General features: G+C 38.9%; 1 protein-coding gene and 1 long non-coding RNA gene across 7 annotated transcripts in view; one reads left to right on the top strand and one right to left on the bottom strand.

Moving 5' to 3' along the window:
• LOC143893878 (neurotrimin) overlaps positions 1 to 26,062 on the bottom strand; it is a 298,243-nt gene that overhangs the window by 71,218 nt on the left and 200,963 nt on the right. For all 5 annotated transcript variants that reach the window (XM_077399698.1, XM_077399697.1, XM_077399700.1 and 2 more), the window contains one exon: positions 15,196 to 15,418. In XM_077399698.1, the coding sequence (XP_077255824.1) occupies positions 15,196 to 15,418 (223 nt within the window). The remainder of the gene's footprint in view (positions 1 to 15,195; positions 15,419 to 26,062) is intronic.
• Positions 1 to 26,062, top strand: part of LOC143893883 (uncharacterized) — a 220,244-nt gene that overhangs the window by 54,998 nt on the left and 139,184 nt on the right. The gene's annotated exons all lie outside the window — the stretch shown is intronic.

Genomic DNA, 26,062 nt, shown 5'->3' with positions numbered 1-26,062 from the left:
CGATTCGATATGATCGGATCGCCTCGGCACAATGGTTAATACCCGACTGATTATTACCGTCAACTTCCTGTGTAATCGTTAACAAAACCAGAAAGTGTGTTGAACGCTTGGCAAATACGACACTTGCCAAAAATTAACGAGTAAATTCGTTGCACGGCGGTATCCAATTTAAGCGATTTAAATAGATCGCGCGCGTGTGGGAGTGTGTGTAGGTGCATATACCTGTGCGCACATCAAGCCGCAACCTGGACTCAATTATACTTTAATGACTGACGGAACAGACGGTTGGGTGAACACGGTTTGCCGCAGAATAACATGTAATAATATTTGGTGACGGTAAAATGAAATGTCACTGCATAAATACGAGCCTAGGTCATATGTCGGCAATACTGTAACGTTTACACATTTATGGCTTTAAAAATATCCCGATAACGATTCGCTCGATTTCGTATATCTACGTTGCACGTTGTTTCTGACGCAATGACTTATTATCGCTAAATAGACCAGTATTGACCAGTAAAAATACAAATTACCGTTGTTCTGATATATATATAATATAAACAGATTGACTTGTATTTTGCAACAAGTTTTAAGAAAAATTTCATCGGAAAGTTTTGTAATTAAAAACAGATAATTAGACAATTAAAAAAACTTTCACATTGGAGAACGTACGAAGCGCGTTGCGTAATAGAATCTAGCAAAATAAGAAAATAATTTTCAGCGATTTGTTTGACTCCCATCGTGAACTTCCAAGATTAATTCTCCCAACATTCAACTTTCCAACATTAAATATCTCGATAAGTAATTCCCAAACTAGGTCCCTATCAAAGTAAACTCCCTTTGAAATTAACTGGAAATAAAGTTTCGTTACTCTTGTATATTAGTTTGACTCACCAAAAGTCTTTAACTGTATACTACATAATTATGCTGCCGTTTAAATTTCTACTGAAGAAAAACTATTCTCACAAATTCTTCATCGAGAAATACATTTTTATTGCTCGTCTTTCCTAGTCTTTCCTTGATGTGTATTTTCCTCTACAAGTGATATAACAATCGCAGTTATATCACCGTCAGCGTTAGCTCTCGTTATCTAATCGCGCGCAAATTGGACCGCGGTGCGAAAAGGACCAAAGCAAGGGCCATTTTGCGATTGCGGGTAATCCGGAATTAACCGATTTCGTTGAGCGCGCCCGACTCGATGATAGAGCATACCGGTGAATGAGCGCGGCCGAAAACGAGGCAACGGGTTAGGCGAGCTCCGCCGACCGCAAATAATGTGACGGCAATTAATTGAGATAGCGCGAAGCCCGATTACGAGGACGGAGTGTATACAGGGTATTCTAGAATCCTGACCCTAATTTTAATGACAGCTTCTTGCGATCGATTAAACTTTAAGCTCAAATAGAATTTAGTCTTCCAGAATTTTAATTTAAGTTATAATTGAAATTTAATATTAAGCATTAAGTTATGATAAATAATGGCTTATTTTCGAATTTTGTTAGATAAAATTGGCTGCAAACTCATAACAAAAAAATCTATTGTTATGACATGTATCGGGCGTCGACGCCAGCGAGCTATTGCAATCATTCGAACGGCCATTGCAACGCCGCGCCGCGCCGCGGCTGATGCGACGCGTGTACGCGATGCTCGTTCCGCACTATTTATGCAAATTCGCGGCCGCCCCTATAATTGAGTCCCACCTGCTGACGAGCAATAAAGAGCCGCGTTTTGCGCGGTTTCGTTCATCCGCGGCGCGTTAAACACGGCGCGTACTCGGCCGCGCTGGAGCTTATCGCGCGAAATACGTTAAATACGTATCTTCCTCGCGAATAACAGAATTCCCGTTGTTGTAGGCATTATTGAACGCTGTCGATTTCACGGTAATGCCCTAATTTAGAATTATTTTTAAGTTAACATTTCCGTTCGCATCGATAAACGTATAATATATGGCTACATCGAATGGATGCATGTGGAAGGGATTTATATGTATTGTACAGATGCGGTCGACCACAAATTTTAAACGCGACTGCGCTGACGATTTATTGTCCGTCCACTCGCGTGTTCACAAACGCCGGACTAGTCGCTAGAAATTAATGTTGTCTCCCGGTAATAGCGTATTGCGCCAAGTGTCGATACTTGATAATGTAATACGTATGTTTATACAGTCGCACAGGCGTATATGATAAACACCCCGCTTCATTCTCGGATGCTTTGGTATAATTTGTTTATCGCATTTACAACTTTTTAAACATATTGTTCTATATTGAGATTTTTGTCGTGTAATTTTTGTCTTGTTTTGGATTACCTGGCATTAGCGACATAAAATTTTGCTGTTATTTTAAATTTTCACATATAAATTCTAGAAAAGCTGTAAATTGAATAGCGCATCGCGCGATTCATATGTACATCACCATCAGCCACGCGAAATCGGAGGATTTCACACGTTACATAATCGCGTTGCATAATCGCGGGAACGTCGACGGAGGAAATGCATCAATTTCCGTCGCTTGTCGTCACATCAGTCGTCTCGGGAGAAACTAGTGTCAAGTAACGCCATGGAACCCTTATAGCTGCATTTCTATGGTGTAACCTCTGTAATTTTCACTATTCTTTTTTTTCTTTACATAACTGCAACCTGCGTCGTATATACTATCGGACACTTGTACACTTTTTATGTATAAGCTATATCGATGGTATCAATGAGAAATTTTGTAACTGTAAAACTATTACTATATTCAGAAGATTTATGGTCATTTTTATTTGCCTGAAAATAAAGAATTGTGATACGGAATACATATTAATATATGCATATAAAACTTTACTTTATTTTTTTAAATGGCAAGTTTTTTAATACATGATTCGAAAACGACGAAAACGCAGGTGCAGTATATTTTTTACTATGCTAGAATATCCTCGACGTATAAATAACAAATAATACATAATTGCAGAAATATCTAATAGAGACTCAAACAATTTTATTGCAATTGTTTCTTTATGTTTTTATGAACAGAGGAATCTAAAAAGTTTTGTATCGTATCAATTTGACATATATATAAGTTATATATATATATATATAAGTTATATATATATATATAACTTCTTCTGAAGTCATACTCTTTTAAATGGAAATAGAAATAAATCAAAATTGTTAAAGCGTGCGCAACGGTGACGTACATATATCAAAAATATCTCTCGTTTTAATGTAGTTAGTACATGAATTGGAAGGGGGAGAAGACGAGCTGTCAGCCGGAAGAGAATCGTTTGAGCTATTCCTAAAGAAAACACAAGCGTGACGGCGAATCGGTCTGTAGGCGGCAACGAGAAAACTTTTAAGTGAGCACTTTAAACTGTCCTAACAGTGAGATCAAAGGCAGCAAAAATATCGAACCCACAAATAGCTTGGCGAAGCATTGTTATACCGGGCTCTGTATTAGATCTACATCATCATTCTACGGATGCGTTTACATTTTTCATATTTTAAAATTACATCAAAACCACTAAGAGAATATAATTAAGTGTAAACTCTTTTATCTCTTGTTGGCTTATTATCCCTGAAAGTGCAATTATATATCTTTTATTTTCATTTCATATATATCCCATGACCGCAGACTATATTATATAGGACAAAAATATATACACACATAAGAATAAATATCTTTTTTATTCCTTTTTTCTTTGCCGTACGCCGCAATGCGGTTCTTCGCGCACTTTCTCGACTGCAACGTGTCCATGTTCGGAGCACATATAGAGTCGTAAAGAAATAGAAATTTACGGACTGCTCTCTCCGTGTATGGAGCGTGAAGTAATACGCGCGTGTCGCGGTGCATATAAGTACACGTATATTTTGAGCGACGACGAAATGGAATAAAGGAGGTGAGATATAAAAGTTTTTCGTACTCTCTCTCACAATCAGCTTTTATGATAGGTATTACATCTGCTGTTTATGCTATATAATCATAATATGACATCAAAGAATCACGGTGACACTTACGATGAGTGTTTTTTTTTGAGAATTTTAAAAGTTTTTTAAACTTTTTTATTCAAGTAACGATATTATTTTATTATTACTTGTCAAGTCATTCAATTTAACTTTCCATTAAATAAATAATTTCTCTTGGTTATTCTGCTATGGAAAATGTACTCTACGTTGTTCAAGAATTTTTCCCTAAAAGATTTTTAGGGGAATTATAATATCTTACGAATATATGTATATTCAGTCATTAGAAATCTGTTTCAACTGACATTTATAGTTGCCATTTAAAACGGCCACGTCCAATAGCAGGGAAACCGCATCTCCCGCGTGTCTAATCAGAAAAGACTGGACCATGATAGACGTAATTAATCCGATCTGAATGCAATCTCGTGAAACCTTCACTTGTTTCGGACGAGCGCCGCTCTAGCGTATCTTCCCTCCCCCTCCCCCTCCCCCTCCCGATCACTTCTCAATTTACTATACCTTGAATTGCAAATCGCGCGACGCGCGTCCGCTCAAGACAACGGATACTCGGGATACTCGATTCTCTTTTTCTTCGGTGAATTACGTTCTGTCGCAATTCTACGTAGCTTTGGGCTTGCATTTAGGATAACTCCGTTACTTTTACAGTCCGTCGTGGCCATCGAATTTTCGCTAAGAAAGAAATTAACGAGTAAACTATTCCTCGGGGATTTTCCCACGATAAATGGACCTATATATCTTGAGCGATCCTTTAACTTCGTTAATCCGTCTGGACGGGACATTGTTTAAACAAACGGACCACAATCAAAAGCAATTGCAGTTGTACGTAAGTCTTAAATTCACGAGACATTCAACCGAAAAACCGGGATGTAATAAAAATAGCGTGATATCCAACAATTGTCTGATTTCAAACGAGGAGCGGCGTCAGTTAATTGTTCGACCGTGTCGGTCACTAGCCAATCGTCCTGCTAAATAGGACTAACTTTTGCGGATTATTATGCAGTCTCTTCTAATTCTATCCTGACGCCACTTTTTTGTCACCAGTCCTAAACTTACAATTAGAAAGAAATTGTAATTATTAGCAGCCAAAAATTAATATCTTGTTTTATTATTTAGATTCCTATCGCGCGTAAGTTATAATTTGGAAAAAATTATTATACTAAATCTAAGATAGTTTCTTTCACAAGTTTTTGGTTTTCTCCACCAGAGATTAAAAAATCATATATTGAATATAGCTTATTTTGTACGTTAAACGTAAAGCATTAAAAATTAAGAAATTACTCTGTTTAAAAGAAAGCAAGTAAAGTTTATTATTTTTACACTCTTTTGTATAACGTTACGAAAAGATTCGTAATTAAATTGCAAGAGAACACTGTTATTAGAAGATGTCGAAACTAAAGTTATTCCTACTCTAGCAGTGTGGGGGGGGAGGTGGAGAATCACTATTGTGACTGCACGAAGCAACGCAGTGCAATATGTTTCTTATGCACAAGTTGCCACTCGCAAAGTTTCTCGAAAATTGAACGAAATTACTTCAAAGTGTTAGACTCGGGTTATGATTTTTGCCTTATCCTCCCTCTACGTGAACATGCTGCGAAATGATCCAGATGATACCGAAACATCTTTTGTAATTTATGAATAGTTCCAGCAATTAGATTGTTATGCGTATTCCTAAATAGTGGAAACACACGATTCACCCATGAATATCAGGCGCACACTGTCTAAAGTCTAAATCGATATGCTCGACTGTTTTCCATTCAGGAACAGAAAATGGTCTTACGCCTGGCCGTGGGCAACGTACCGTAGGATCACTATAGTAACGACATCGGTGTACAATTATGACGAGCAATCCATGAGTTTATCGAGTTTCAAAGTGCACGAGCGAATTAACCGCATGGATTGGTCTGGTTGGCAAGGATCCCCGAACTTGGTTGCTTCATGGAAACTCCAATAACTTACGATCGGAACATTGCCAGTAACACGCAATTGTATATTTGCTGATCCGTAACGCACGCCGAGAAAGCGATATCAATTTTACGCGCAAGCCAATTATTCAATTTTCATTTCATTGTGCATGGCAATTTTTGAGATGTGCATGAGATATCTTTAAATTTTAATAAAATTGATTAGAAACGTCAGGCAAATGGTAATGGCTACTTAGAGGAAAATTAAGACATTTTGATGGCAGGAAATTTGACATATTATTTTTTAATTGTCAGCTACAGAATTTCTTGTGATATTGCGAAAGATAGAATTTTATTATAGACTTTTTACATCGTACGTGGTCAAAAGTAAAAATAAAATTTTTACATCTAGAAGAAAAATTAATCCAAAATATTATCAAATTATCTTTACTTTATATTATATTTCCTCAAACTTCAAGAAATTAAAAATATAAATACTTCTTTGAAATTGAATACCTATCATAGAAATTTCATTGTGCAAGTATTTCACAGAATGCAGATCAGATATCATAGTAAATTGCTAGAAATTAAGGTGTGATGATTTATTAAAAATTTATTAAAAATTTATTAAAAATTTATTAAAAATTCTTTGTAGAGTTCAATGATATTTATACTATAGTTGACTAGTACACAACTCAATAATAATATAATATAAAAATATCACAATTTATCTTGTATATATAAAATGTTTTCTTGCTCTAAATAATAAATTCAATTTCTCATTTCTAAAGTTGCGCCGCAATACAGTTTATATACATATCGCTTTGTATGCTTCCGAGAAATTTTTCTGCGCTCTACGATGAATCGAAGACGGATATCCCGATATGCATGTATTGATTTGCCTATTGCGAGTACGGACCAATAACCGGTTTTCCATGTATCCGAGTAAATAGGAAGGTTATATGCGCCCATGGAGAAAGCCCGGGCATATTGCAAGATATTGTCCGCTCGTCTGTTTATTGGACTGACTGATACGTCGCCTGTCAACCCGTGTTATGTCGTCCATTTGAGACGCGTGTGTTGCACTGTTCAACATTGCATGTAAATGTCGCTCCTATAGTCCACTGCGTGGATTTAATCAAGCAAATTAAACTAACGGCCCTTTGCACTACTGCACTTTGAAACTAGAGAGAAACTAGAGAAACATTTACTTTGAAATTTTTATATTGCGTGTTGCTCACACCTGATCCTGATACACAGATGTAGCTCTCTCTCCGTCTCTTTCTATACATACGTATATGTATATGAATTATATTTTTCACAATTATATATTAGATCTATCGCATTATTTTTTATATTATAAATTTTTACTTTTTTACATTTGTAAATCCCTTCAATTGAATAAGTTGCAGAGAGATGTCTATTTTATGGAACAAACGTTTATCGCGCAAAATTTGGCACTTCTATTTCCCGAAGCGAGGTGTAATCTTGGCGTTCATCTTACTTTTGTATAGTAAAGCGTATCGCGGCTTCATATATCGGCAGGCAGGCAGGTAGAAATTATCAGTTTTCTGTCGAACGAAGTGATTCGGCTCGAACGCGTTTGTCCCACTCGCAATCGCGATAGTTGATCGGGAATATGAACTTCATCTCGTGTGCGTGACACAAAGACGGTACACGTGGCCTGCCATTGTATCATCGCCGGCACCTATTTCGCTGCCACTTCGTTCGGCCGGTGTGAAAGGCAGTGTCAACGACAGCCACCGACAGGCGAGTCCCCAATCGAGCGGAAATAACGGCTGAAGAATCGGCGACCTCTCCGGGCTCTCTTTCATCGCGTTCTTCTTTCATTTACCCTTCTCTCGTAGCTTTCTCTCGTCTTTTTTTCTTCGACAGGTTACGATAGGGGAGACTCTACTGTACTACTGATTTAAATCACGGAGATTAAATAACGACAATGATAGATCACGCAGGACACTCAGGATTTTAATAGTCAAATTGGGTAAATAGCATTCTATGAAGCAGAGGAATATAAGGGTGCGGGATCCCTCGTGCTAGTGACAGCTTTCTCAATGGGCGGGTCTAATATTTAATATCGAGAAAAGGAAAAGTACTAAAGAAATATTTATCTATAAGAGCTTATAAAAAATCTCTCAAGATAATTGAGTCGACATAACGATACTGTTATCATTGTTTTCTACGAGCTTATTTTAGGATTGCACAATTTAGGCAACGTGATGTTTAGGCGACAAAATTGAATGTGCTGATTGCAAATCTGGTAAAAGATACATAAGTCTTTATTATATTGCACGCTTGCCTTACTTCATAGTCGCGCACATGTAGGCGCATATAATATACAAGCTGCTTGCTCGTGTGTTAATGGAATGCCTTTGTCTTTCTGCCTGCGCCTGGCACGGGATTTACTTCGCAAGGATTAAATCGCACGTACCGCCGAATGTCCGTCTGTGAAGAGCGAAACCTGAAAGGGGAGGGCAACAACGTAGTTCCTAGGAGCCCTACAGAGAGAAAAAAGCGCGTAGTCCGGACAAAAAGCGGCGAAAGGGTTGGGAGGATTAAATTTTCAAACTGTGCACAGCGCCTGTGGAAGCACCGCGCATTGTGAGTGCCCCCCCCCCCCCGCGCGCGATCGTTGAATTAAAAACAATGGAAATGTTGAATTCTCGGTAGCGCGGCTCTTGTTACGGCGTTTGTTTTCCATAGCAGAAAATAATCAAAAATGCATTAATCGAACGCTCGCAGCCGCCGGCGATGACACACCGACAGGCAGCGACACAGCAACCAAAAGCGAGGGCAGCTCGAATTATCGAACATCGTTCCCACTTGATTTCGTGTTTTACGCAAGCGAGTTTATATTAAAAAAAGAATTGACTATATATATTTTGAGATAGAATATATTATATAGATACACGTGTGTGCGATGTCTAATATTGTATAGCCAGTTATATAAAACTTTAGAAACATATGATTTCCTACTCGTCCTATATTATTTTGAAAAATGAAAAATATAACTGCTACTAAGCACATAATTTACAAAAAGTGAATTGTGAAAGCGGATTCGAGCTCGATAACGATTACGCGACGGTAATTACATGCCGTGGGGAAAAGAATTTCGTCATAACTACGGTAAACATCTCTCCGGCGATAGAGAAGATTCGAGGGGATAAATCAACTGGAGGAAAGTTGGTTAATCTTCATCGAGAGCGGTAAAGACTTTACGGATTGTTTTCATACGAAACTTTCGAAGCGGTTCCGTAGACGTCTGCCAGACTTTACCGGAGGTAGATCTATCGTTATTACGAAATATTCCCACGTTCTTACGAACGTTCGGGGGTAACTTGATTACGGCGCGGAGTCTTACGAAGAATTCGTACAATTTCTAGAATGCCGAGACTTGATCAATCATCTTCCTTCCGTGAAGAGAATGCAATGATAATATTAATCTTCTTAGGGTGAATAACGAATTACATAATCATCTGCATAGCATATTTTTACAAACTGAAAGTTATAATATATCCGTTATAATAAGTTATAATATATTATACTAGATATCGTATTGTCCACGGTTCTAAATACAATTCACTGAAATTTTTAACTGAATTTTATTTGTCTGAGTTGAGATTTCTAGCTATATAGTCACCCAATGTATTCCTTTCGAACGCGCTCTTAGATTGCCGTGCGTTTCGTGCTACATTTCTACCGTGTGTTCGTAACGCAATTAGGAAGTGTTCTGGTACAAACGGCAGAGAGCATAGCTGGACAGGACTCAAAGGAGCCTTTAACGTTTCATAAGTATGCGACTCTGGCCCGGGACTCTCTCTCTCTCTCTCTCTCTCTCTCTCTCTCTCTCTCTCTCTCGCATGTTCGAGTAATCCTCTCTCCCTAGGTTACTCCCTTCAAGTGCGAGGCTATACATTAGATCATAATTAGTATACACGAGCCGTCGTACAAAAGCAGCTTACATAACGAATACAGTGTCGCGGAGTCGACGTTTCCGCAAACTCATTTTGCACGATGTAGTTTCCATAATGAACGTTTGGTCGGCAAGTTACGCTAAAATCTGCGAATGCCGTTTATTAAGTTCGCGAGCGGAAATGATTCTGCGAACAAAGGTCCGGAAAAATATGTATCCCAGAATACTGTAATAAAACGGCTTCGTTCGCTTTGTGCGATGTTGGCACCAAACTTGTTCGCGAGTCAATAGAAGCGTCCTGCTACGAACGATATTGTCTTTTTCGACTACCACTGGCAAAGATCGCGTTTGCGCGCCCCAATCGAAAGTCTAACGGAGTCGCAATTCGATATATGTATATCCATAGTTTCAAGTTTGGGCTTCAGAGGCTTCAGTACCATCAAAATAAATATACGCTTGAAAAATTTCATTTTCACAAAAAGTTTGGTAAGCACAATTGAATTTTGTCTTGTTTTGTTAATACGAAATCGTCCTGCGTTTTCTAAAACCAATTTACTTTTTTCTCAAATTTAACTAATTTAATAAATAATTATTTAATTAATAAACTTAACTAATCCGAAAAAATTGATATCAAGTATACATACGTGATTTGGATATCGGGACAAAAATTGATAACGGAAGACACAAGAGAGGGAAAGACAGTCCACGATTCGTTTCTTCGACATTGAGAGATCTGGTTTCGATATGTTTGTATTGTATTGAGTAATGTGTATTCCAATGGAAAGTTGTGTATACTTAATGTAGAATCTATGACAGAATCTCTGCCTTAAGTGGAATGAGTCGATCGCAGTCGAATAACTAATAGATACAATATCAAACAGATACAAAACAAATCGAATGAATAACCGTTGGTGAGAGAAGTACGTCAGCTCTCAGATGCTGCTTTTCATATTTACAACTCGTGATCGTAGGTCGAATGACTGATCGTAAGCGAGAAGTGAATCGTTTTCTGTAGAAAATAAAACGCATATTACACGATCTTCTTCTCCGTCGCAAATGAAGTTTTTCGAAGAGATGCAAGAAGCACACAAAGGAAGGAAAGGAAAGAAGGTGAAAAGAGAAGAAAGGCGTTCGATTTGAATGCGTATAATCAAAGTTAAGGCAGAAATAGTGGGGAAACTATTCGACCCCAGTTTCACTTAAGATAGAGCAAAGTGCACTTTACCGCGAGAATCTGACACTTTCCTCCACGAATAGCGCTCCAAGATCTCAAATTATACTCGATAAGAGGCACTCGCGACTAATGAAAAAATTGCTTCCAGATTGCGATCGTTGAATCATGACGATTACCGCTTCCGCGATAATCTTCACTGTTCGCGGAATTGCACCTTGAAATTTCACTGCAGGGAAATCAAATTTGGAAATGAGACTTTCCTGATAAGTAAAATTAATATTATCATATTATTCGTGGTGTTATAAATTCCGTATTAATCCGTATAATTCCGTATTAATAAATAGAATTTATTTAGATGAACACAAAATAGTTCTCATGTTATATAATCCTTTTTTATCGCAGAATTTTATAATTACATGTATCGGCTTTGTTATTGTGCCTATACGTATCATAGCCTTGATCGTTCTACTTATTAGATGATCTCGATAACGATAGTTGTCCGTTATTAATTGCGAATAGTCGCGTGCCCCGTGAGGAAATATTCCGGTCTGTGCGAAAATGGTTCATGGCTGGTTCACGATATCTTTATGAGCTTTTACGCGCTCGTAAAGGCAGAAATGAAGTGACGGAGGAGAAAGCGGCGGAGTAGGGATAGTGAGGGTAACAAGAAAGCATGGATATTGCAAATTTGCGAGCCGCATTACCGGAGAGAAAGCATTTATAGCCGCGGAGAGCAAGCACGAAGCACGAGTTGAGATATGAGGCGATACTATCCACCGGTGCGACGTCTATCTGGAGGACATAAAGCTTAACGCGTTAATATAAAGGTTGGTAGTGCCGAGTCGTTAGCCTCTTCACGATTGGAAGATATGCGTAGCATCAGATACATCGTAGTTACCTAGAATTAATACAATAACATATTTCCAGAGAAAAGTACTATTATTAGAAAATTGGATATTGCAGGTTCCATTTTCACCGATGCTTTACAAAACAGTATAAGTGTTAGAAAGAATATGAAACAAGTCAAGAAAATAGTACATAACTTGAAGTGTGAAAAAAATGTGCCACGAAAATAAGAAAAATTAAAAAGGCATGGTCGTTGATTAGAAATGTTATCAGCAGTGTTCTTTAAGTATCGATATTGCGATCGGGAAACTTTAATTCAATAGGTATAAACAAAAAACAATTTGAAGATGGGCAACGTACATAAGTAGACGTGATGATAAAGACGTTTTACGATCGTAACGCGAGGTTGGGAAACAATTTATCAACGGAAGACTGACGAAAAAAAGAAAGAAGAAGGAGAGGGAGGGAGAGAGAGAGAGAGAGAGAGAAGAGAGAGCGAGAAACAGAGAGAAAAGCTGACACCCCACCGCGCGGTGCTTTAACGAGAAAAATACTTGCAGTCGTCGAGCAATTTTATTTACAATGGTTAAACGAAATCTTGAAGAATGTAAGCGGCGAACTCGTAAATCGCACCGCGGAATCTATTGTGCTTTGACTTAGAAAAATAAACCCCGTTACATCACCGTCGTATATTTCAACACACAGACACGCGACTGTATAACTTGGATGGAAGGCAAGGTAACGCAGTTTTGCATTCTCCATGACGCTTCGCGTATTCAGGGCACGATGAAAAAGCATATTTTTCAAATACAATGCGTTAAAGACTACCAATTAGTCAGTCCTTCGCGGCGCGGGCGTTCTTTGAGAAATGTTAATAGCGAATATCAGCAGGAAGTTGCGCTTGGAAAACAAGCGAACAAATACAATCACCGCAAAAGACATCGCGTGAAAGCCTCGGGTGAGACGGTAAGTGAATGTAAATACCAGCACAGCTTAAGCCGAGGATGTCCCAGGAAATGGAAATATTTGCGGATGGTTTGATGCCACGAAAGTTCGGTATTCATTTAAATAGCGATACCCACAAGTTCTCGATTCTGCTAATCAGCTTACTGATTTTCCTACGTTCTAGTTTCACTGATATTAGTTCCAGATATTTATCGTGAAATTGTCTTGTTAATAATAGCCTTAGAATTAATATAAGCTAATATAAGCTATTAGGTAAGGTAAGGTACATAATTAAGAAACGATAATTCATGCCTAACTTCAGATAAGAATTTTTGCACTAGTTTTATATAAAAGACGTATTCTTTGTATGAAAGAATAATACTAGCTTGATAATGCGTTAATGATAAGTATGGGGTATAAAAACTTTCATCTCCTTACAAAGAAAATACATTTTTCTCATAATCATATATAGCAGATATATATACCTATATATATAATATAATTCATTTATTATATATATATATATATATATATATATATATATATATATATAAATAAAGATAACGATGAAGAGTCTAACGAAGATATATACTTAATAATGTTTTATTATTATTTAACTTTGAAAAGACAAAGTTTTCATTGTTTCATCGCAAAAATTTCTAACGCTCTTATATTTTTTTCTGACTGCGAAAAAACACAATAGTACTTTATAACTTTGTAAACATATAAGTGGTTTAAATTGCTTTTCGATTGTCGTATAAGCTCATTGATCCGATTATATGAGGTAAGTCGTAAAATTTATTGGTTATCGCTTCATGAAACCGATAGTTATCGATTTGATGTAAGAGAGTAATCTGCGATCGTTTCTACATTTTTTTGTTAATTCTATATAGAAAGATCGTACAGAATAACAGAATCGGATGATGGTGGTTAACTATAACAAGAGAAACTCGGACACAAGAACGTAAGCCAGACTCGCGATGTTATTTATCGACGACGACGATATTCGGTTAATAGAACGGTGCGCGATTACACGGAGGAAGATTTTATCAACGTAAGTTCGGATTTGTTTTATCGGTTGTACTTAAATGCGTGTTTCCGAACTTACCTATCTCTCTCTCCTCGAATGATGAGTAATTACGTTACCATGAAAGGAAAGTACAATGCTCTCTGGATCCTTCTCGAGCAAGCAGGTGTGTATAGTCGTTACTCTTTAGGATCATTTGTTCAACCGTTACGTTAAGGGTCAGGGCTAGAAATGATAAACGACCCGTTCTCTTTACCCACCTTCTCGCCATCGGGCTTCGTCCCGTGTGTTTCTTTTCCGAGATCACCTCCGAGGGGAATATAACGGGCGCGTTGGAGGAAGAAAAAGGAAAGAAGGGAGAGAAATACGACCGCCCCGGTCCCTTCGTTCACCTTCGTCTTAATGTAGGCGAAATTTAAAGAGGCAGCTTCTCGCTAGCAAGGGTTAAAGAGAAAATTCGTGACCTCGATTGTGATGACGATCAAGATGACGATCAAGACGACGTTGATGACGGCGCGGGCGCATCGTGACGGGAAAAACGCGTAAGGGAGGCACGCGAAGACGCGCCGGCCTCTGGACGATTTAAATCAATTCGCCGCGCACCGTGGTAGATAAATTCCCGGCCTGACGTTTAAGCGATCGCAAAAGTTTTTCGTAGCGAGCTGTACGTGCGATATGGCCTGGTATGAAAGTTTGCTCTTCAAACGATCCGGTCGGCAAACTTCTTTTCGCGCTCGTACTTCGGGTATACCGGTGCATGATTAAATCGGGTATACCACATCGCGAATGATGTATGCGAATTGCTTGCGTTCTGCGCTGACGTACGTGCGTTCGATTATCGGCAAGTAATTACTTATGCAAACTCGAGGAGCGAACTTCTCGACACGTCGGCGCGTATCACTCCGAATTTATCTCTCCGCGGCGCGCGGCGTGGCGCGACGAAACGAACGGCAGCGGCGATAAAAGAAAACGAAAAAGTTGAGGGGTATCGTTATAGAATTTAAGTCCGCGCGGATAATTTTGCGGTAATGGAAAGCCCTATCTCTGGGAAGAAGAAGGCAGAGCTTAGCTCAACATCGGTATCAACCAATCCCAGGTGTTCAATTGGCGCTCCGCCAGAATTTAAGCTCGGCTTAAATTTCGCGCAGTTGCGCTACGTAACTAGGGCAGATTCAGATTAGAATTAACTAATTGTTGCGTACACCGTCGTAATTAGGCAGGATTCCCGCATGCTCCCCGCGCATACTAATATTTGATAGAAACCTAACCGCGAGACATCGCGCAGAGAGGAAGTTAAATCTACTCCATCGCACGCATTCGTGACGTTTCACGATCGGTAATCTGTTTTTCAACTCTTTATACACACATTCAATTGAGCGTAATTCAACGTAAAACTATATCGAAATAACTTACCGATTACATTTAAATGGACTAGATGACTCATGTGGGGTGTTGTGGAGACCTGGCATTCGTAAATACCGCTGTCCCGATGCTGCGGATACTTTATTTGGAGCGTCCAGTCGTCCGAATGAGCGTTGTGGATCGCTCGAAATCGCTGGTCGTTCGTATACGTATAACGGCCAATTGTGAGCAAATGGACGTCCCTGTGCCGTACCCACGATACTTGTAACGTCATCTGAAAAGGAGAAAATGAGATGAGTTAGGACGTGGACGGACGAAAAAAAAAGACGGGAAAGACCGATCCACGAGAATCACGAATGATTTCACGCTGGTTGAGCTTAGTCCGGACCTGGAATCTTTTGTGTGCTTGGTTAAGGGGGTTACCCATTGTACCGGGACATGTAATTAGTGGTTCGTTTGTGTCTGGCGTGCTGGTAATTAGCAAAATATCGGTCAGAACTTTCAATCACGCTCCCGACCAAGAGCTTTCAACGCTGTGCTTGGTGCGACTTGTCAAACAAGCAAGTTTTCTTGTTTGATAAGCGTGCACGAATCGAAATACGAATAAATAAAATTTAAAGAAACAAAGTTTTTATATAAGAAATTAATAAAAATTCTTAAGTCGGAACAAACGCAAAGTAAATAATTCAGTTTTTATTTTTGCGCGTTGGAGAATTAGAAAAGTGTGATCGTTCACTTCGAAAGGATAATTCATCGCTGCGCAAACCAACCGTCGTCTTTTTGACAGATGTAACGCGCGTGCACGAGACAGCGACTCGTAAGCTGATACCGCTGTCGCGGTTTCCAATGGCACATGTAATAGAATAAATTACAAAGCGTACGCGAGATCTAAATTCAGACTCGTGAGCGGGATATACGACGCTACATCAGATACAACTTTCGAGCGTGCGCTCCGAGTGAGCGTTCCTTCCTTCTCGTACGGAGGAATTAATAGAGTCGCTTTGCATATCGTTGCGAAGTTAGCGTGCGAGATAAAACGCCTCGAGCTGCGATAATTGGACACCCGGACCCAGCGACGTGTAAATATTTGCATCCTTCGAGTAAGGTCGATACGCATTACTCGAAAGGCATTACATGAACCTGTGCATGCAGTAATGGTTCGGATGCGTTTCAACATGCTACTGTAGATGTCCTAAATGTGGCTCTGTCCTATGCGGAAATGTTCGTCCCTCATTGCCCTCCGATATTGCCGGACAAATTGAATGTCGCGGTATCGAAAGTTAAGTTTATATCGAAGGTCGAAATTATTTAAATTTTAATTAAGGGTTAATGACGCGAACAAGTAAACATGCGATACGTAACGTAACACATGGAAAATTGAATTAATCGAGTTAAAATTAACTGAATTTGCCATACTAGTTGTTCCAACAATAGCTTCAAACAGGCTTTAAAGTTTGCAACGTTAAATATTACAAACATGAGATCGCCATAGCGTAATGCGTAATGCGTAGTAATACTCATCCTCTGCACTGTTTCGCGCACTGTCCTTAAATTATAATGCTCGCTTCAATTTCTGTCCGAAGTCTTTCATTAAGTGCGCCATTGCCTGGATTCCGGGGGACCGATATACCTATACCTACTACAACTATATTCTCTCTCTCTCTCTCTCTCTCTCTCTCTCTATATATATATATATATATATATATATATATATATATATATATATATCTTCGTTCTCTCCGAGATTCGCTGGATCCTTATCCAACTCACTTCGTAGTTTCCAAGAGGACCTCGCTCGGTGGGTCCTACCGGACGAGTACGAGTTGCCGCGGAAGTTTTGGCGACCTAAAGATGTCCCTTGTTCGAAAACTTGCAGTGATATCCGAGCAGATAAGGAAGAGGTAGTCCGTTGATAAGGGAGTCTTCTTAGTGGGAAGAAAGGGGGGAGAGAAAAGGGAGGAGAGAGAGAGAGAGAGAGAGAGGGAGAAAGAGAGAGAGAGAGAAAGAGAGAGGGGGGATGGGTAGGAGAGGAAGAGACTTTCATCCTTAACGACGAAAGATGAAATGGCGCTGAAGCAAAGCCACGTAAGTAGATGCATTCGAATTTGGTCAAACAAGACTCGCTATCTCGTTTTTGCCGCGCATAGTTTTATTGCGCTTGTCGCGCGTGTGCGTAACGCGCGCACCCGTTATGTCTCCTGTTAATTTATGATATGCGTGGCCGACATGAAATGGCATAGTTGCTCGAAGGCTTCCGGCCGTGCCGGTTTCAGGACGGTAGGTCAAACACCGTTGACTCTGCATCCTGCGTTCCTGGTTCTCGCATCGACTCCTGACGCCGAACCGCATAGTTGGCCTTTGCATACCGATTCTGTTGTCACCACGCAAATACGATTTATGCGAATTCCCTTTCTCGTATAGCCCGCCGAATGCAGATAGATTGATGGATAGATTTATTCTGTCTTTTGATAAATTTGCCGAAAATGATGGGAGATATTAAGTGAAATAATAGATGATCTGATATAACTATAAATGTAAGAATTTGAGGATAGAAATTATAACGGTTAATAATAATATTACGGTATTCAAGAAATGCACCACTGCATGATTTTAATACTGCAGTAACGAAGATAGACAGTAAATATTAACGTTCATTCCTCTCACAACCAGATAAAATAATAGAATGTTAAGTAACTTGTTTGTGAAAGGATACCGTAAATAAATAAAACAGTATTATCTACCGGAATAGTGAACACGTAGTCTCGTTTGACGAGGAATCGATCAATTTACCGTTTCGTTGTGATGTTATGCTGCTTGACATGCGAGTTATTGCAATCGATTTCGGGTGAGATTACCGCTGGAAGTTTCCGCCAGCGAATCAAATATAGCGTGCACATATTTCCAACGATGGAGAATTTTCGATGAGTTTTACGCCCCATGGCGGAATTGATATAATTACCGATCAATTATCTCGCGCAAACAAATCCCGCATAAGAAAGAAGATTCTGACTTTATTTTATACCGGATAACATGAGAACGTGACATGAAAAGTAAATTACCCTCTCATCCTCTCTCTCTCTCTCTCTCTCTCTCTCTCTCTCTCTCTCTCTCTCTCTCTCTCTCTCTCTCTCTCTTTCTCTCTCTCTCTCTCTCTCTCTCTCTCTCTCTATCTATCTATCTATCTACCTATCTATCTATCTCTATCTCGTCATGAAACACGTTATAGTACATCCGAGAAATCAGCCCGACTCACGATGGTATATTCTATTGAGAGATACAAATCGCGCGCGTTATACAAAACACATATAAGGTTCCGCCGTAACGTGACTTTGGTCAGTCCGATAATTAATACCGGATTGATTTCGTCATGGTTATATAATTGTTCCCGTTCTAATTGTGCCTGTCAAACTGTGATTTACGTGATATATTATATTTTTTGTGGTGTTGCTTTAAAATTGAATTTAAATCGCGAATAAAAATAATCTCTCAAATAAATATATCGATGAAATCCGCCAACCCAAATTACAAGCAAGCAGAAAAGTTCATTATTCGCATATTATAAAATCAAAATTGACAGTTTTATAAACCAGAGGGAAAGCTGTTCTTCTGAATATGATCGTATTTTTGAATTATCATAATATGCTCGCTCATAAAATTTACGCTGCATTGAGAGATTGTGAAATTTAAGCGAGACTATATAAAGCGTATTCGAGTCTATAAAAGTATATTCTGGTTTGTTATAAGGCAATTAACTGCAAAATAGTGTGCTAATACGATACATTTGAAATTTGAAATTATTATTTTACCGAATGAAGTCAGATTATCGACTGCCACTTTCATAAACGATCGTTTTATTGCCTGGCGAATATAGCTGCTATGCCACAGGCACTCGATTCGTTTGATTTCAAGATGAAAACGCAATTTAATCATTAAAAACTGGCAATTTTTAATTGGCAACGTGAAAAACGCATTTTGTACGTAACATTATTAGTTCAATTATTATCCCGATCGATAGTATTACGAACATTAAGCCGATTAAAAAAAGCGGAGAGATTAGGTACGAATCGATATAACGAGGTAGTCTGAACTTCACAATTATGTTGGTCGTTTATCTCTCTCGTCTTTTTATTTATTATATATCCAGTTTTGATATATTATGGTTCTTATACTTCTTTTAACAATTTATGAAACAGTTTGAAACTTAACGAATGTTCTCTGTTTCTTTCTCAAATTGTTTCTTATTAAAATAACCCAAATCAATTAACAATTATTTAACATGCTAATCGAGAAAGTTACATTTATTAAATGCGGTTGTAATTTTTAAAATTACCGTACTATTCGCGTGTACGTCGTTACATATTAGATAATGTAATTCACGCGCCAATGACAATTCGTATCTGTCACGATTCGTATCTTGAGCAGGTTTATCTTGAGACAATCGTTCTAGGGGTCAATAGGAACGAATAGTCTATTTACCCCATGGGATTGTGCCTATATCCGCGCAATTTTATCTCAACAATCTCCATTGACGACGATCAAATTGTCCATGAAGCTGTTTCTACCTTTCTCGACGACGACTTCACGCCCTTCTGTTCTTTCACGAGATATTTTTGCCGTACCTTAGCCAGAAGTGTCTGGAAAATCTTATTGCTCTATCACGTTACGTGCGATATGTTTGCAAAAACTCGTTTATTATTCGCCTTTTATCATGTAATTTATTCGTCAATTTCAGCTTTGTTCCTGTCGTCTTATCTTATTATATTGAAAACATTGCGCTTTTTGATTTATATTCTCTAACTTTAAAGAAAACTACATCTAACATTAATGTCAACAATCGTGAAATTGCACGAATCAAAATATCGAATGCATATAGTTGCAAAAATATAAATATATAACTTATACAAGAGACCATAAGACTTATTTGAAAGGAATCCGATTAGTTTCGCTGAAAATATTTGCTGGCGACAAACAGGATGATCACAGGAAAAACCATGCTTTTAGCGCAGCATTGCGGTGGTCCGGAGTGCGCGCGAGTGCGCGCGTATATTAGCATTTCTCGTATATATATTTTTCGTCGGTTTATGCGCATATTGCCGGCCGGAGGCGCTAATTGCCGTTGTCGCACTCGGCTGGTACAGGAAGAGCGTTGTTTTATTCCGCGCGTACCGGATGTGCATCGTGCATCGTGCATCCTACATGTACAGACGAATGCGACAATACACGCGAACGCGCGCGCGTTGTCCCGTCCGATAAGCTTCTCACGAGGATTACAATGTCGCGCGCAGTTCACGTTGTCCCTATATCCGCCCTATCCCCATACGCCTGCATTTTTTATCGCCTGTGCGATTTTCGAGACGACTCACATACGATTAACGGTACTCTACGCGTGTTCTATGCCCTGATCTTTTAAGAAGAAGATTGCGTCAAGCAAGAAATTAATAAATAAAATGACGAAAATATAGAATTTTTATTTTTTTACGTGCAACTTTTTTTTTAAAGAATAAGACATAGAAGTTATAAATTGTGAGAAAGATTCGAGGAAGCAAATATTGATTAAAATCTCTGTCGAAACAAACAATTTATCTTTGAAAAACTCATTTCTACTTTTCGCAAAGAAGATATTTTAAGTATAATCAAATTAAATGAAAACTTGTGATGCGCTGACGCGACTAAAAGCTGGAATTATTCAAGCAGTCCCACGTCACAATCTTGACTTTCTATCTTAGTCGTTACATGCCTGAAAAAGATCCTTTTCCTGAGAGTTTCTGAAACAAGACATTTCCCTTGTTTTGTGCTCAAGTCACGAAATATTCAGAGACTTTCTAGATCGCAAAAGAGAACTCGTTCGACAGTTAAGGTGACTAACTACTGCCAATTAATGATCTTTAAGGGCATAACGGATTTCCGATATCCTATAGTTCACCCAGAACGTGTCGAACCACTTTCAAGCGCCATCAGCCTTCTCCGTTAAGACGCTTCTCTCCCTCGTTTGCCTCTTGACGACAAGCAAGATAAGGTTTCACCTTACTCCCTTTCGTCTACTAATCGATAGATTTTCTTGCCGAAACCCTCATCCGTTATGGTGATATTCCGATGCGTTTAGCATCACTCTTAATTAAATTTTTAGGATTAAATAGTCGATGCAAAATGTCAGCTGTTCAGAATTGGTTATCTCCGCATTGTTAGTTGCAATTAACTGAGTCTGCTGAGTCCTATTTTTAGAGTCATTATGGGAAAAACATGCGACAGAAGGATAGCCGTGCTGAATTTCTATATTTGGGACAGATTTTCAAGTAAAGGGTTCTTTTCCAGAGCTATTCTTACATTACGTTCTGAGCAGGGCGTTCGTAAATTTAATCACATATCGAATATCAATATCGCAAGGTACTGCGCGAGACCATGTCTCGACGAAAATAGACGTAGACATGTGACGCATACTTTCGGATATTTATATACAATCGAGTACATGTTTCATGAAAATTTTTAAAATGTTAAAATTCCTAAAATTTGTTGTTTTGCATTTATTTAAAAATTTGTTATTCTCTCACGCATATAAAATTAATAATAAGTCAAAATCGATTTTAAACGAGTTGGTCCGTTCAATACTTTTACATGCATATTTAACACTTGTGCATATTTTGGATTGTGTTTTACACGTTTCGGAAAAGAGTTATACGGAGACTATTTTTTGACATTTTGAAATATATATGCGCTGCGAATATATGCGTGTCGACCGCATGTAAATCGACTCAGCTGGCCGAACGAGGTTACGTTAATTTCGTAGCTATCACAGTTGAATAAACGCTAGAAACGCTTACGGGGGCGTTGTCAGCGAAATTCCCCGGCGCGTGCACACAATAAAATTGGAAATCGGACAAGTTTTTCAGCCGGGTCGCAACAAAAGTGCGGTGGTGGCCGCGCGTCGGATTACGAGTCGCTAAATACGTAGATATAATTCATTGCTCGTTAGCGGCACTTTGATAATTAGCTCGACCGCCAAATTATATTTCGGGTGCGCAGATTATATGCGGCGTTTAATCGCATGGAGCGAAATTGCTTCGCATCGCCGCATACCGCCGAAGTAACATCAATTTTTTTATCTTGATTCTTGCCTTCTTTTTACGGGTAGCTTTGTGACGAATATAACGTAACGATTGCCGCATATGCAGCACGAGGATTAAAACGCAGAAAACTGGAATTATCTGCGGTAATCTCTCCTTTTCTCTCTCCCTCCTCCCCCCTCCCGTCCCTCTCTCTCTCTCTCTACACACACATATATAATGTGTATAAATAAACCCCATGTATGTATAATTCCTGCGTGACCCAGGAGTGCGGATGCAATTAATGTCCGCAATATTTAATTCCTCGTTATACCACTCCGTATCTATAATTATTACTGCGCGTTCAGCGAGATTCTATTCGGCAGATTTTATTCGCGGGAATTGCGATTCTCGTGAAAATAGAATCTACACGTAATATAATAAAATAAACGAAAATTCGTGAAAAATTCAAGCGAAGTACAATGTGAGTTGTACGGTATATTTCCGAAATATTCCACCTTTTATATAGAAACGGTTAAATAAGCCGTCGCGAAGAAAATTAAACGTTTATATTATACATCGAGGACGGTGGAGATGAATCCAGTGTCGTTTAATGACGATCATCGAAGTTGCAGCACGCAGCTATTTATTCCTCCCCTATTCTGGGAACTGCAATTATTCGATGTTTCTCGTCATTCGAAGCACGTTAATTTCACCATACGACATCAAATATTCCACTAATCAACTAATGCAATGAACTCAGTATCGGTCGTCATTAAAATCCGCGAGCAAGAAGACAATAATCGCGAAACAAAATTGAGAAATTAGCGAATAATTGAAATGATCGTCAGGTACAGCTTGTCGATTATTAAGATCGCATTTATAAGCGGTACTGGTTATGAATAATAATGCGAAAAGGTTCGACGACACTTTGAATCGGTATTTGCGAATTTTCGGGCAAAATACCCAACATAGTGACGAAGATAGATACGTGAAGAATAAAGTTTTGTACATGCAAAGAGAAAGATATGACTCTATTTTTCTCTATCCTTCTGCATGCTCAATATTGCTGAATCGACACGTTCCATTCGATGAATTCTAAAGCGTCCGACTGGAAACCCGTAGCTTATCAATCGCCGGAGCTATTGATAATGTTAGTGTCTCCCCGCGCCCGCTTCCGGTATATTGTATCGATTCGACGATGTATACGCTATCGAACACGGTCGACGTTTCGGTGTTGCCCCACGAGCATCACCGCCGTTGATACTTAATTAAGCCATGCTGGTAAATATCGCGCGAATATCAGTATTTTTACCATTTTTCTCACCAACGCATATTTAAGTATGGGCAACGAGAGAAACTCATTTTTCCTCGATTTTAAGGTCCGCAAGTAGATTCCGCGAACTTTATGAGTTTCAATTAATTATACAGGCTGTCCCAGATCGAGGAATATTTCAGCAACGCCCTTGATGAACGTAAAGTCGACGTTTCTTTGATCGAGAGAGAGAGAGAGAGAGAGAGAGAGAGAGAGAGAGAGAGAGAGATTTCGAAAAATAACGTGAAATTGAAATAATTCAAGCAAATTGAAAAAGAAACGTTTCTCGTAATAAACCGTAATCTCGACGGGACTTTGCGGGAATCGTTATCTGAGAGCTTGTAAATCAGAAAATCGGAATGATATAATTATTCGCGAGAGCGTTCTCACTCCGGAACTTGAATACTTGATTACGCTACAAGTTCAATTAGCAATTATCGTTCTGAGGTGGAGCGCATTGAGTAGCGTATAAATGTTTGATAGCAGACAGTTCCCAAGTTATCGCGTTTTTACATCCCGTAGGATGGACGAGGTTAATTCGATCCCATTTGCGAATGCGGTATGCATTGCGGATGCGAAAAGTCAAAGGATATGTCCTCTGTACCTGCGTTCAATCGATTAATTCAAAGTTCACAATTAAGCTTACCCCATCCGTGCGTAATAATTAAATGTGTCATTAGCGTACGTCGTGTAAAAATTTCAAAAGCAGGAATACAAGAATAAATTAACTCTTTAACTGATTTATAAAAACTTTCAAAAAGCGACATAAGTAGTAATATTACATATGAAGTAATAGTCATTTTGTTAAATAGTCATTTCGTCAAGTAGACATAATATTTCTCATTAATTATAAGAAGGATATTAATTTTAACAAAGAAAGTGTTAGTTGTAATCCCTTTTTTTTTCAGAAACTTCATTAATTACCTGCGTCGCGAACAAGTATTTGGTAGAACTGGTGCTTTCATGTGCCACCATCGCTTACGCGAGTTTCTTTTTATAGCAAAAAGAAAAGAAAAAAACCCTTAACTCGTGGAAAGTTGTATTATTACGACAAGTTTCGCTGTCCAAAGTGTCGCCAAAGCAAAAGCGTCCGTAACCGCGCCTTCACCTCTACAACGACTTTCCGGAGACTATTTTTATTCCAACGTAAACGACTTTCGACGCACAGCAATGCGCCTGCACGAAACGAGCTTGCGAATAAACGTGCACGCACGTACGCGCTTTACATTTGTATTTTATAGTAAAAATGGTAGAAATGTTCACAGCTAATATAATGAAATATCAAAGTAGGATATTTTGTCGACAAAAGAATAGCTTTAGATGTTTTAGACTAATTAAAGAAGCAAAGAAAGGACAAACATGAAGAAAATAATAAATTCATCAATCGATTCCTTTTTCTTGATGAAAGATAAAGATATCCAGGCCGAAGCTGACCAGGTATTAATCTTTCCTCGACTCTTGAGTCAGGGAGTTTAAGTCGCGGTTGCACGCTGCCGCAGCCGTCGGGGAAATCGCACGGCGTTCTCTCGCCGGTGAAGAAACGAGGGAGGACTGGCGGAGACGAGAGGGAAGAAACGATGGCGACTCGAGAGAGGGTTGCGTATCGCGAACTAGTTTGTCTACCACGTTCTATCGGTTAACCATTCGTCTTCGTGCTGCATTGCTCGCTACAGTCTTTTACGGTGTCCCACCAGCCGTGGAAGAAGCTCCTCCGCTTTCCGTACCCTGAGGGAGAACTCAAATTTCTCCCCGGTTTTCGTCCCTCTACTCTCTCAGCCTCAATATGCAGAGTAAACGTTTCGCGTGACGCGTATATGGGTAATTCGATTCTTAAGAGTCGGTCGTCATCGTCAATTTATCCACGCTTACCCTTGCGAAGCATCGAATTTCAGTTAGGTGTGTTCGGTGTGGTATCGTGCTCTTTTAGCAAGAGCTTTCAGATTTGTACCCAACATATGTTTGCAGGGCGCAGATTTGCAGTGCGCTTTCCATTGTCCAGAAATGCGTCCTTGTGCCTGTGCTTGTGTGATCGGATATTTTAGAAGTTCTCATCTAAAAAGATTTAATAAAAGCCTGATATTGGAAATATTAAATCTAACAAATTAAGCTTTAAGATAACAGATGATCAAATGTTACGAGAAAAATCGTTGACCTAATTAACGGAGCTGCATTAACCGAGTATATCCATCTTATCATTAGTTATCAGATCGGACGGCAGAAAATGAAAAGTGCACCCTTAACGCGTTTATCCGCAATACTATTCCTCCTTCTACCTCTAGGCATTGATATTTAATGAATTTTCTTCAGATAAATACGGGCGAGGAATTGAAAAATTACCGAACCGATAAGAAAACAGGAAAGCAGACATTAAACGAGGAAATTAGAAAGAAACGATGAAAATTTATCGAACGACTGTTCGCTTCAAGCCAGAAATAGTATACGTTTCACGTTACTTTCTTATTCGATTTTAATTTTTTCACGCCTTTATCTTGTTTGCGATTTCCGTTCACTACTTATTGTAAAAGCTATGAGGTTACATTGAATTCTAAACTTTTTGTTCGAA

This window comes from Temnothorax americanus, unplaced genomic scaffold (assembly GCF_048541705.1).
Source record: "Temnothorax americanus isolate GAGA-0224 unplaced genomic scaffold, ASM4854170v1 Scaffold13, whole genome shotgun sequence".
Taxonomy (NCBI): domain Eukaryota; kingdom Metazoa; phylum Arthropoda; class Insecta; order Hymenoptera; family Formicidae; genus Temnothorax; species Temnothorax americanus.
This window is presented reverse-complemented; position numbering and strand designations above follow the sequence as displayed.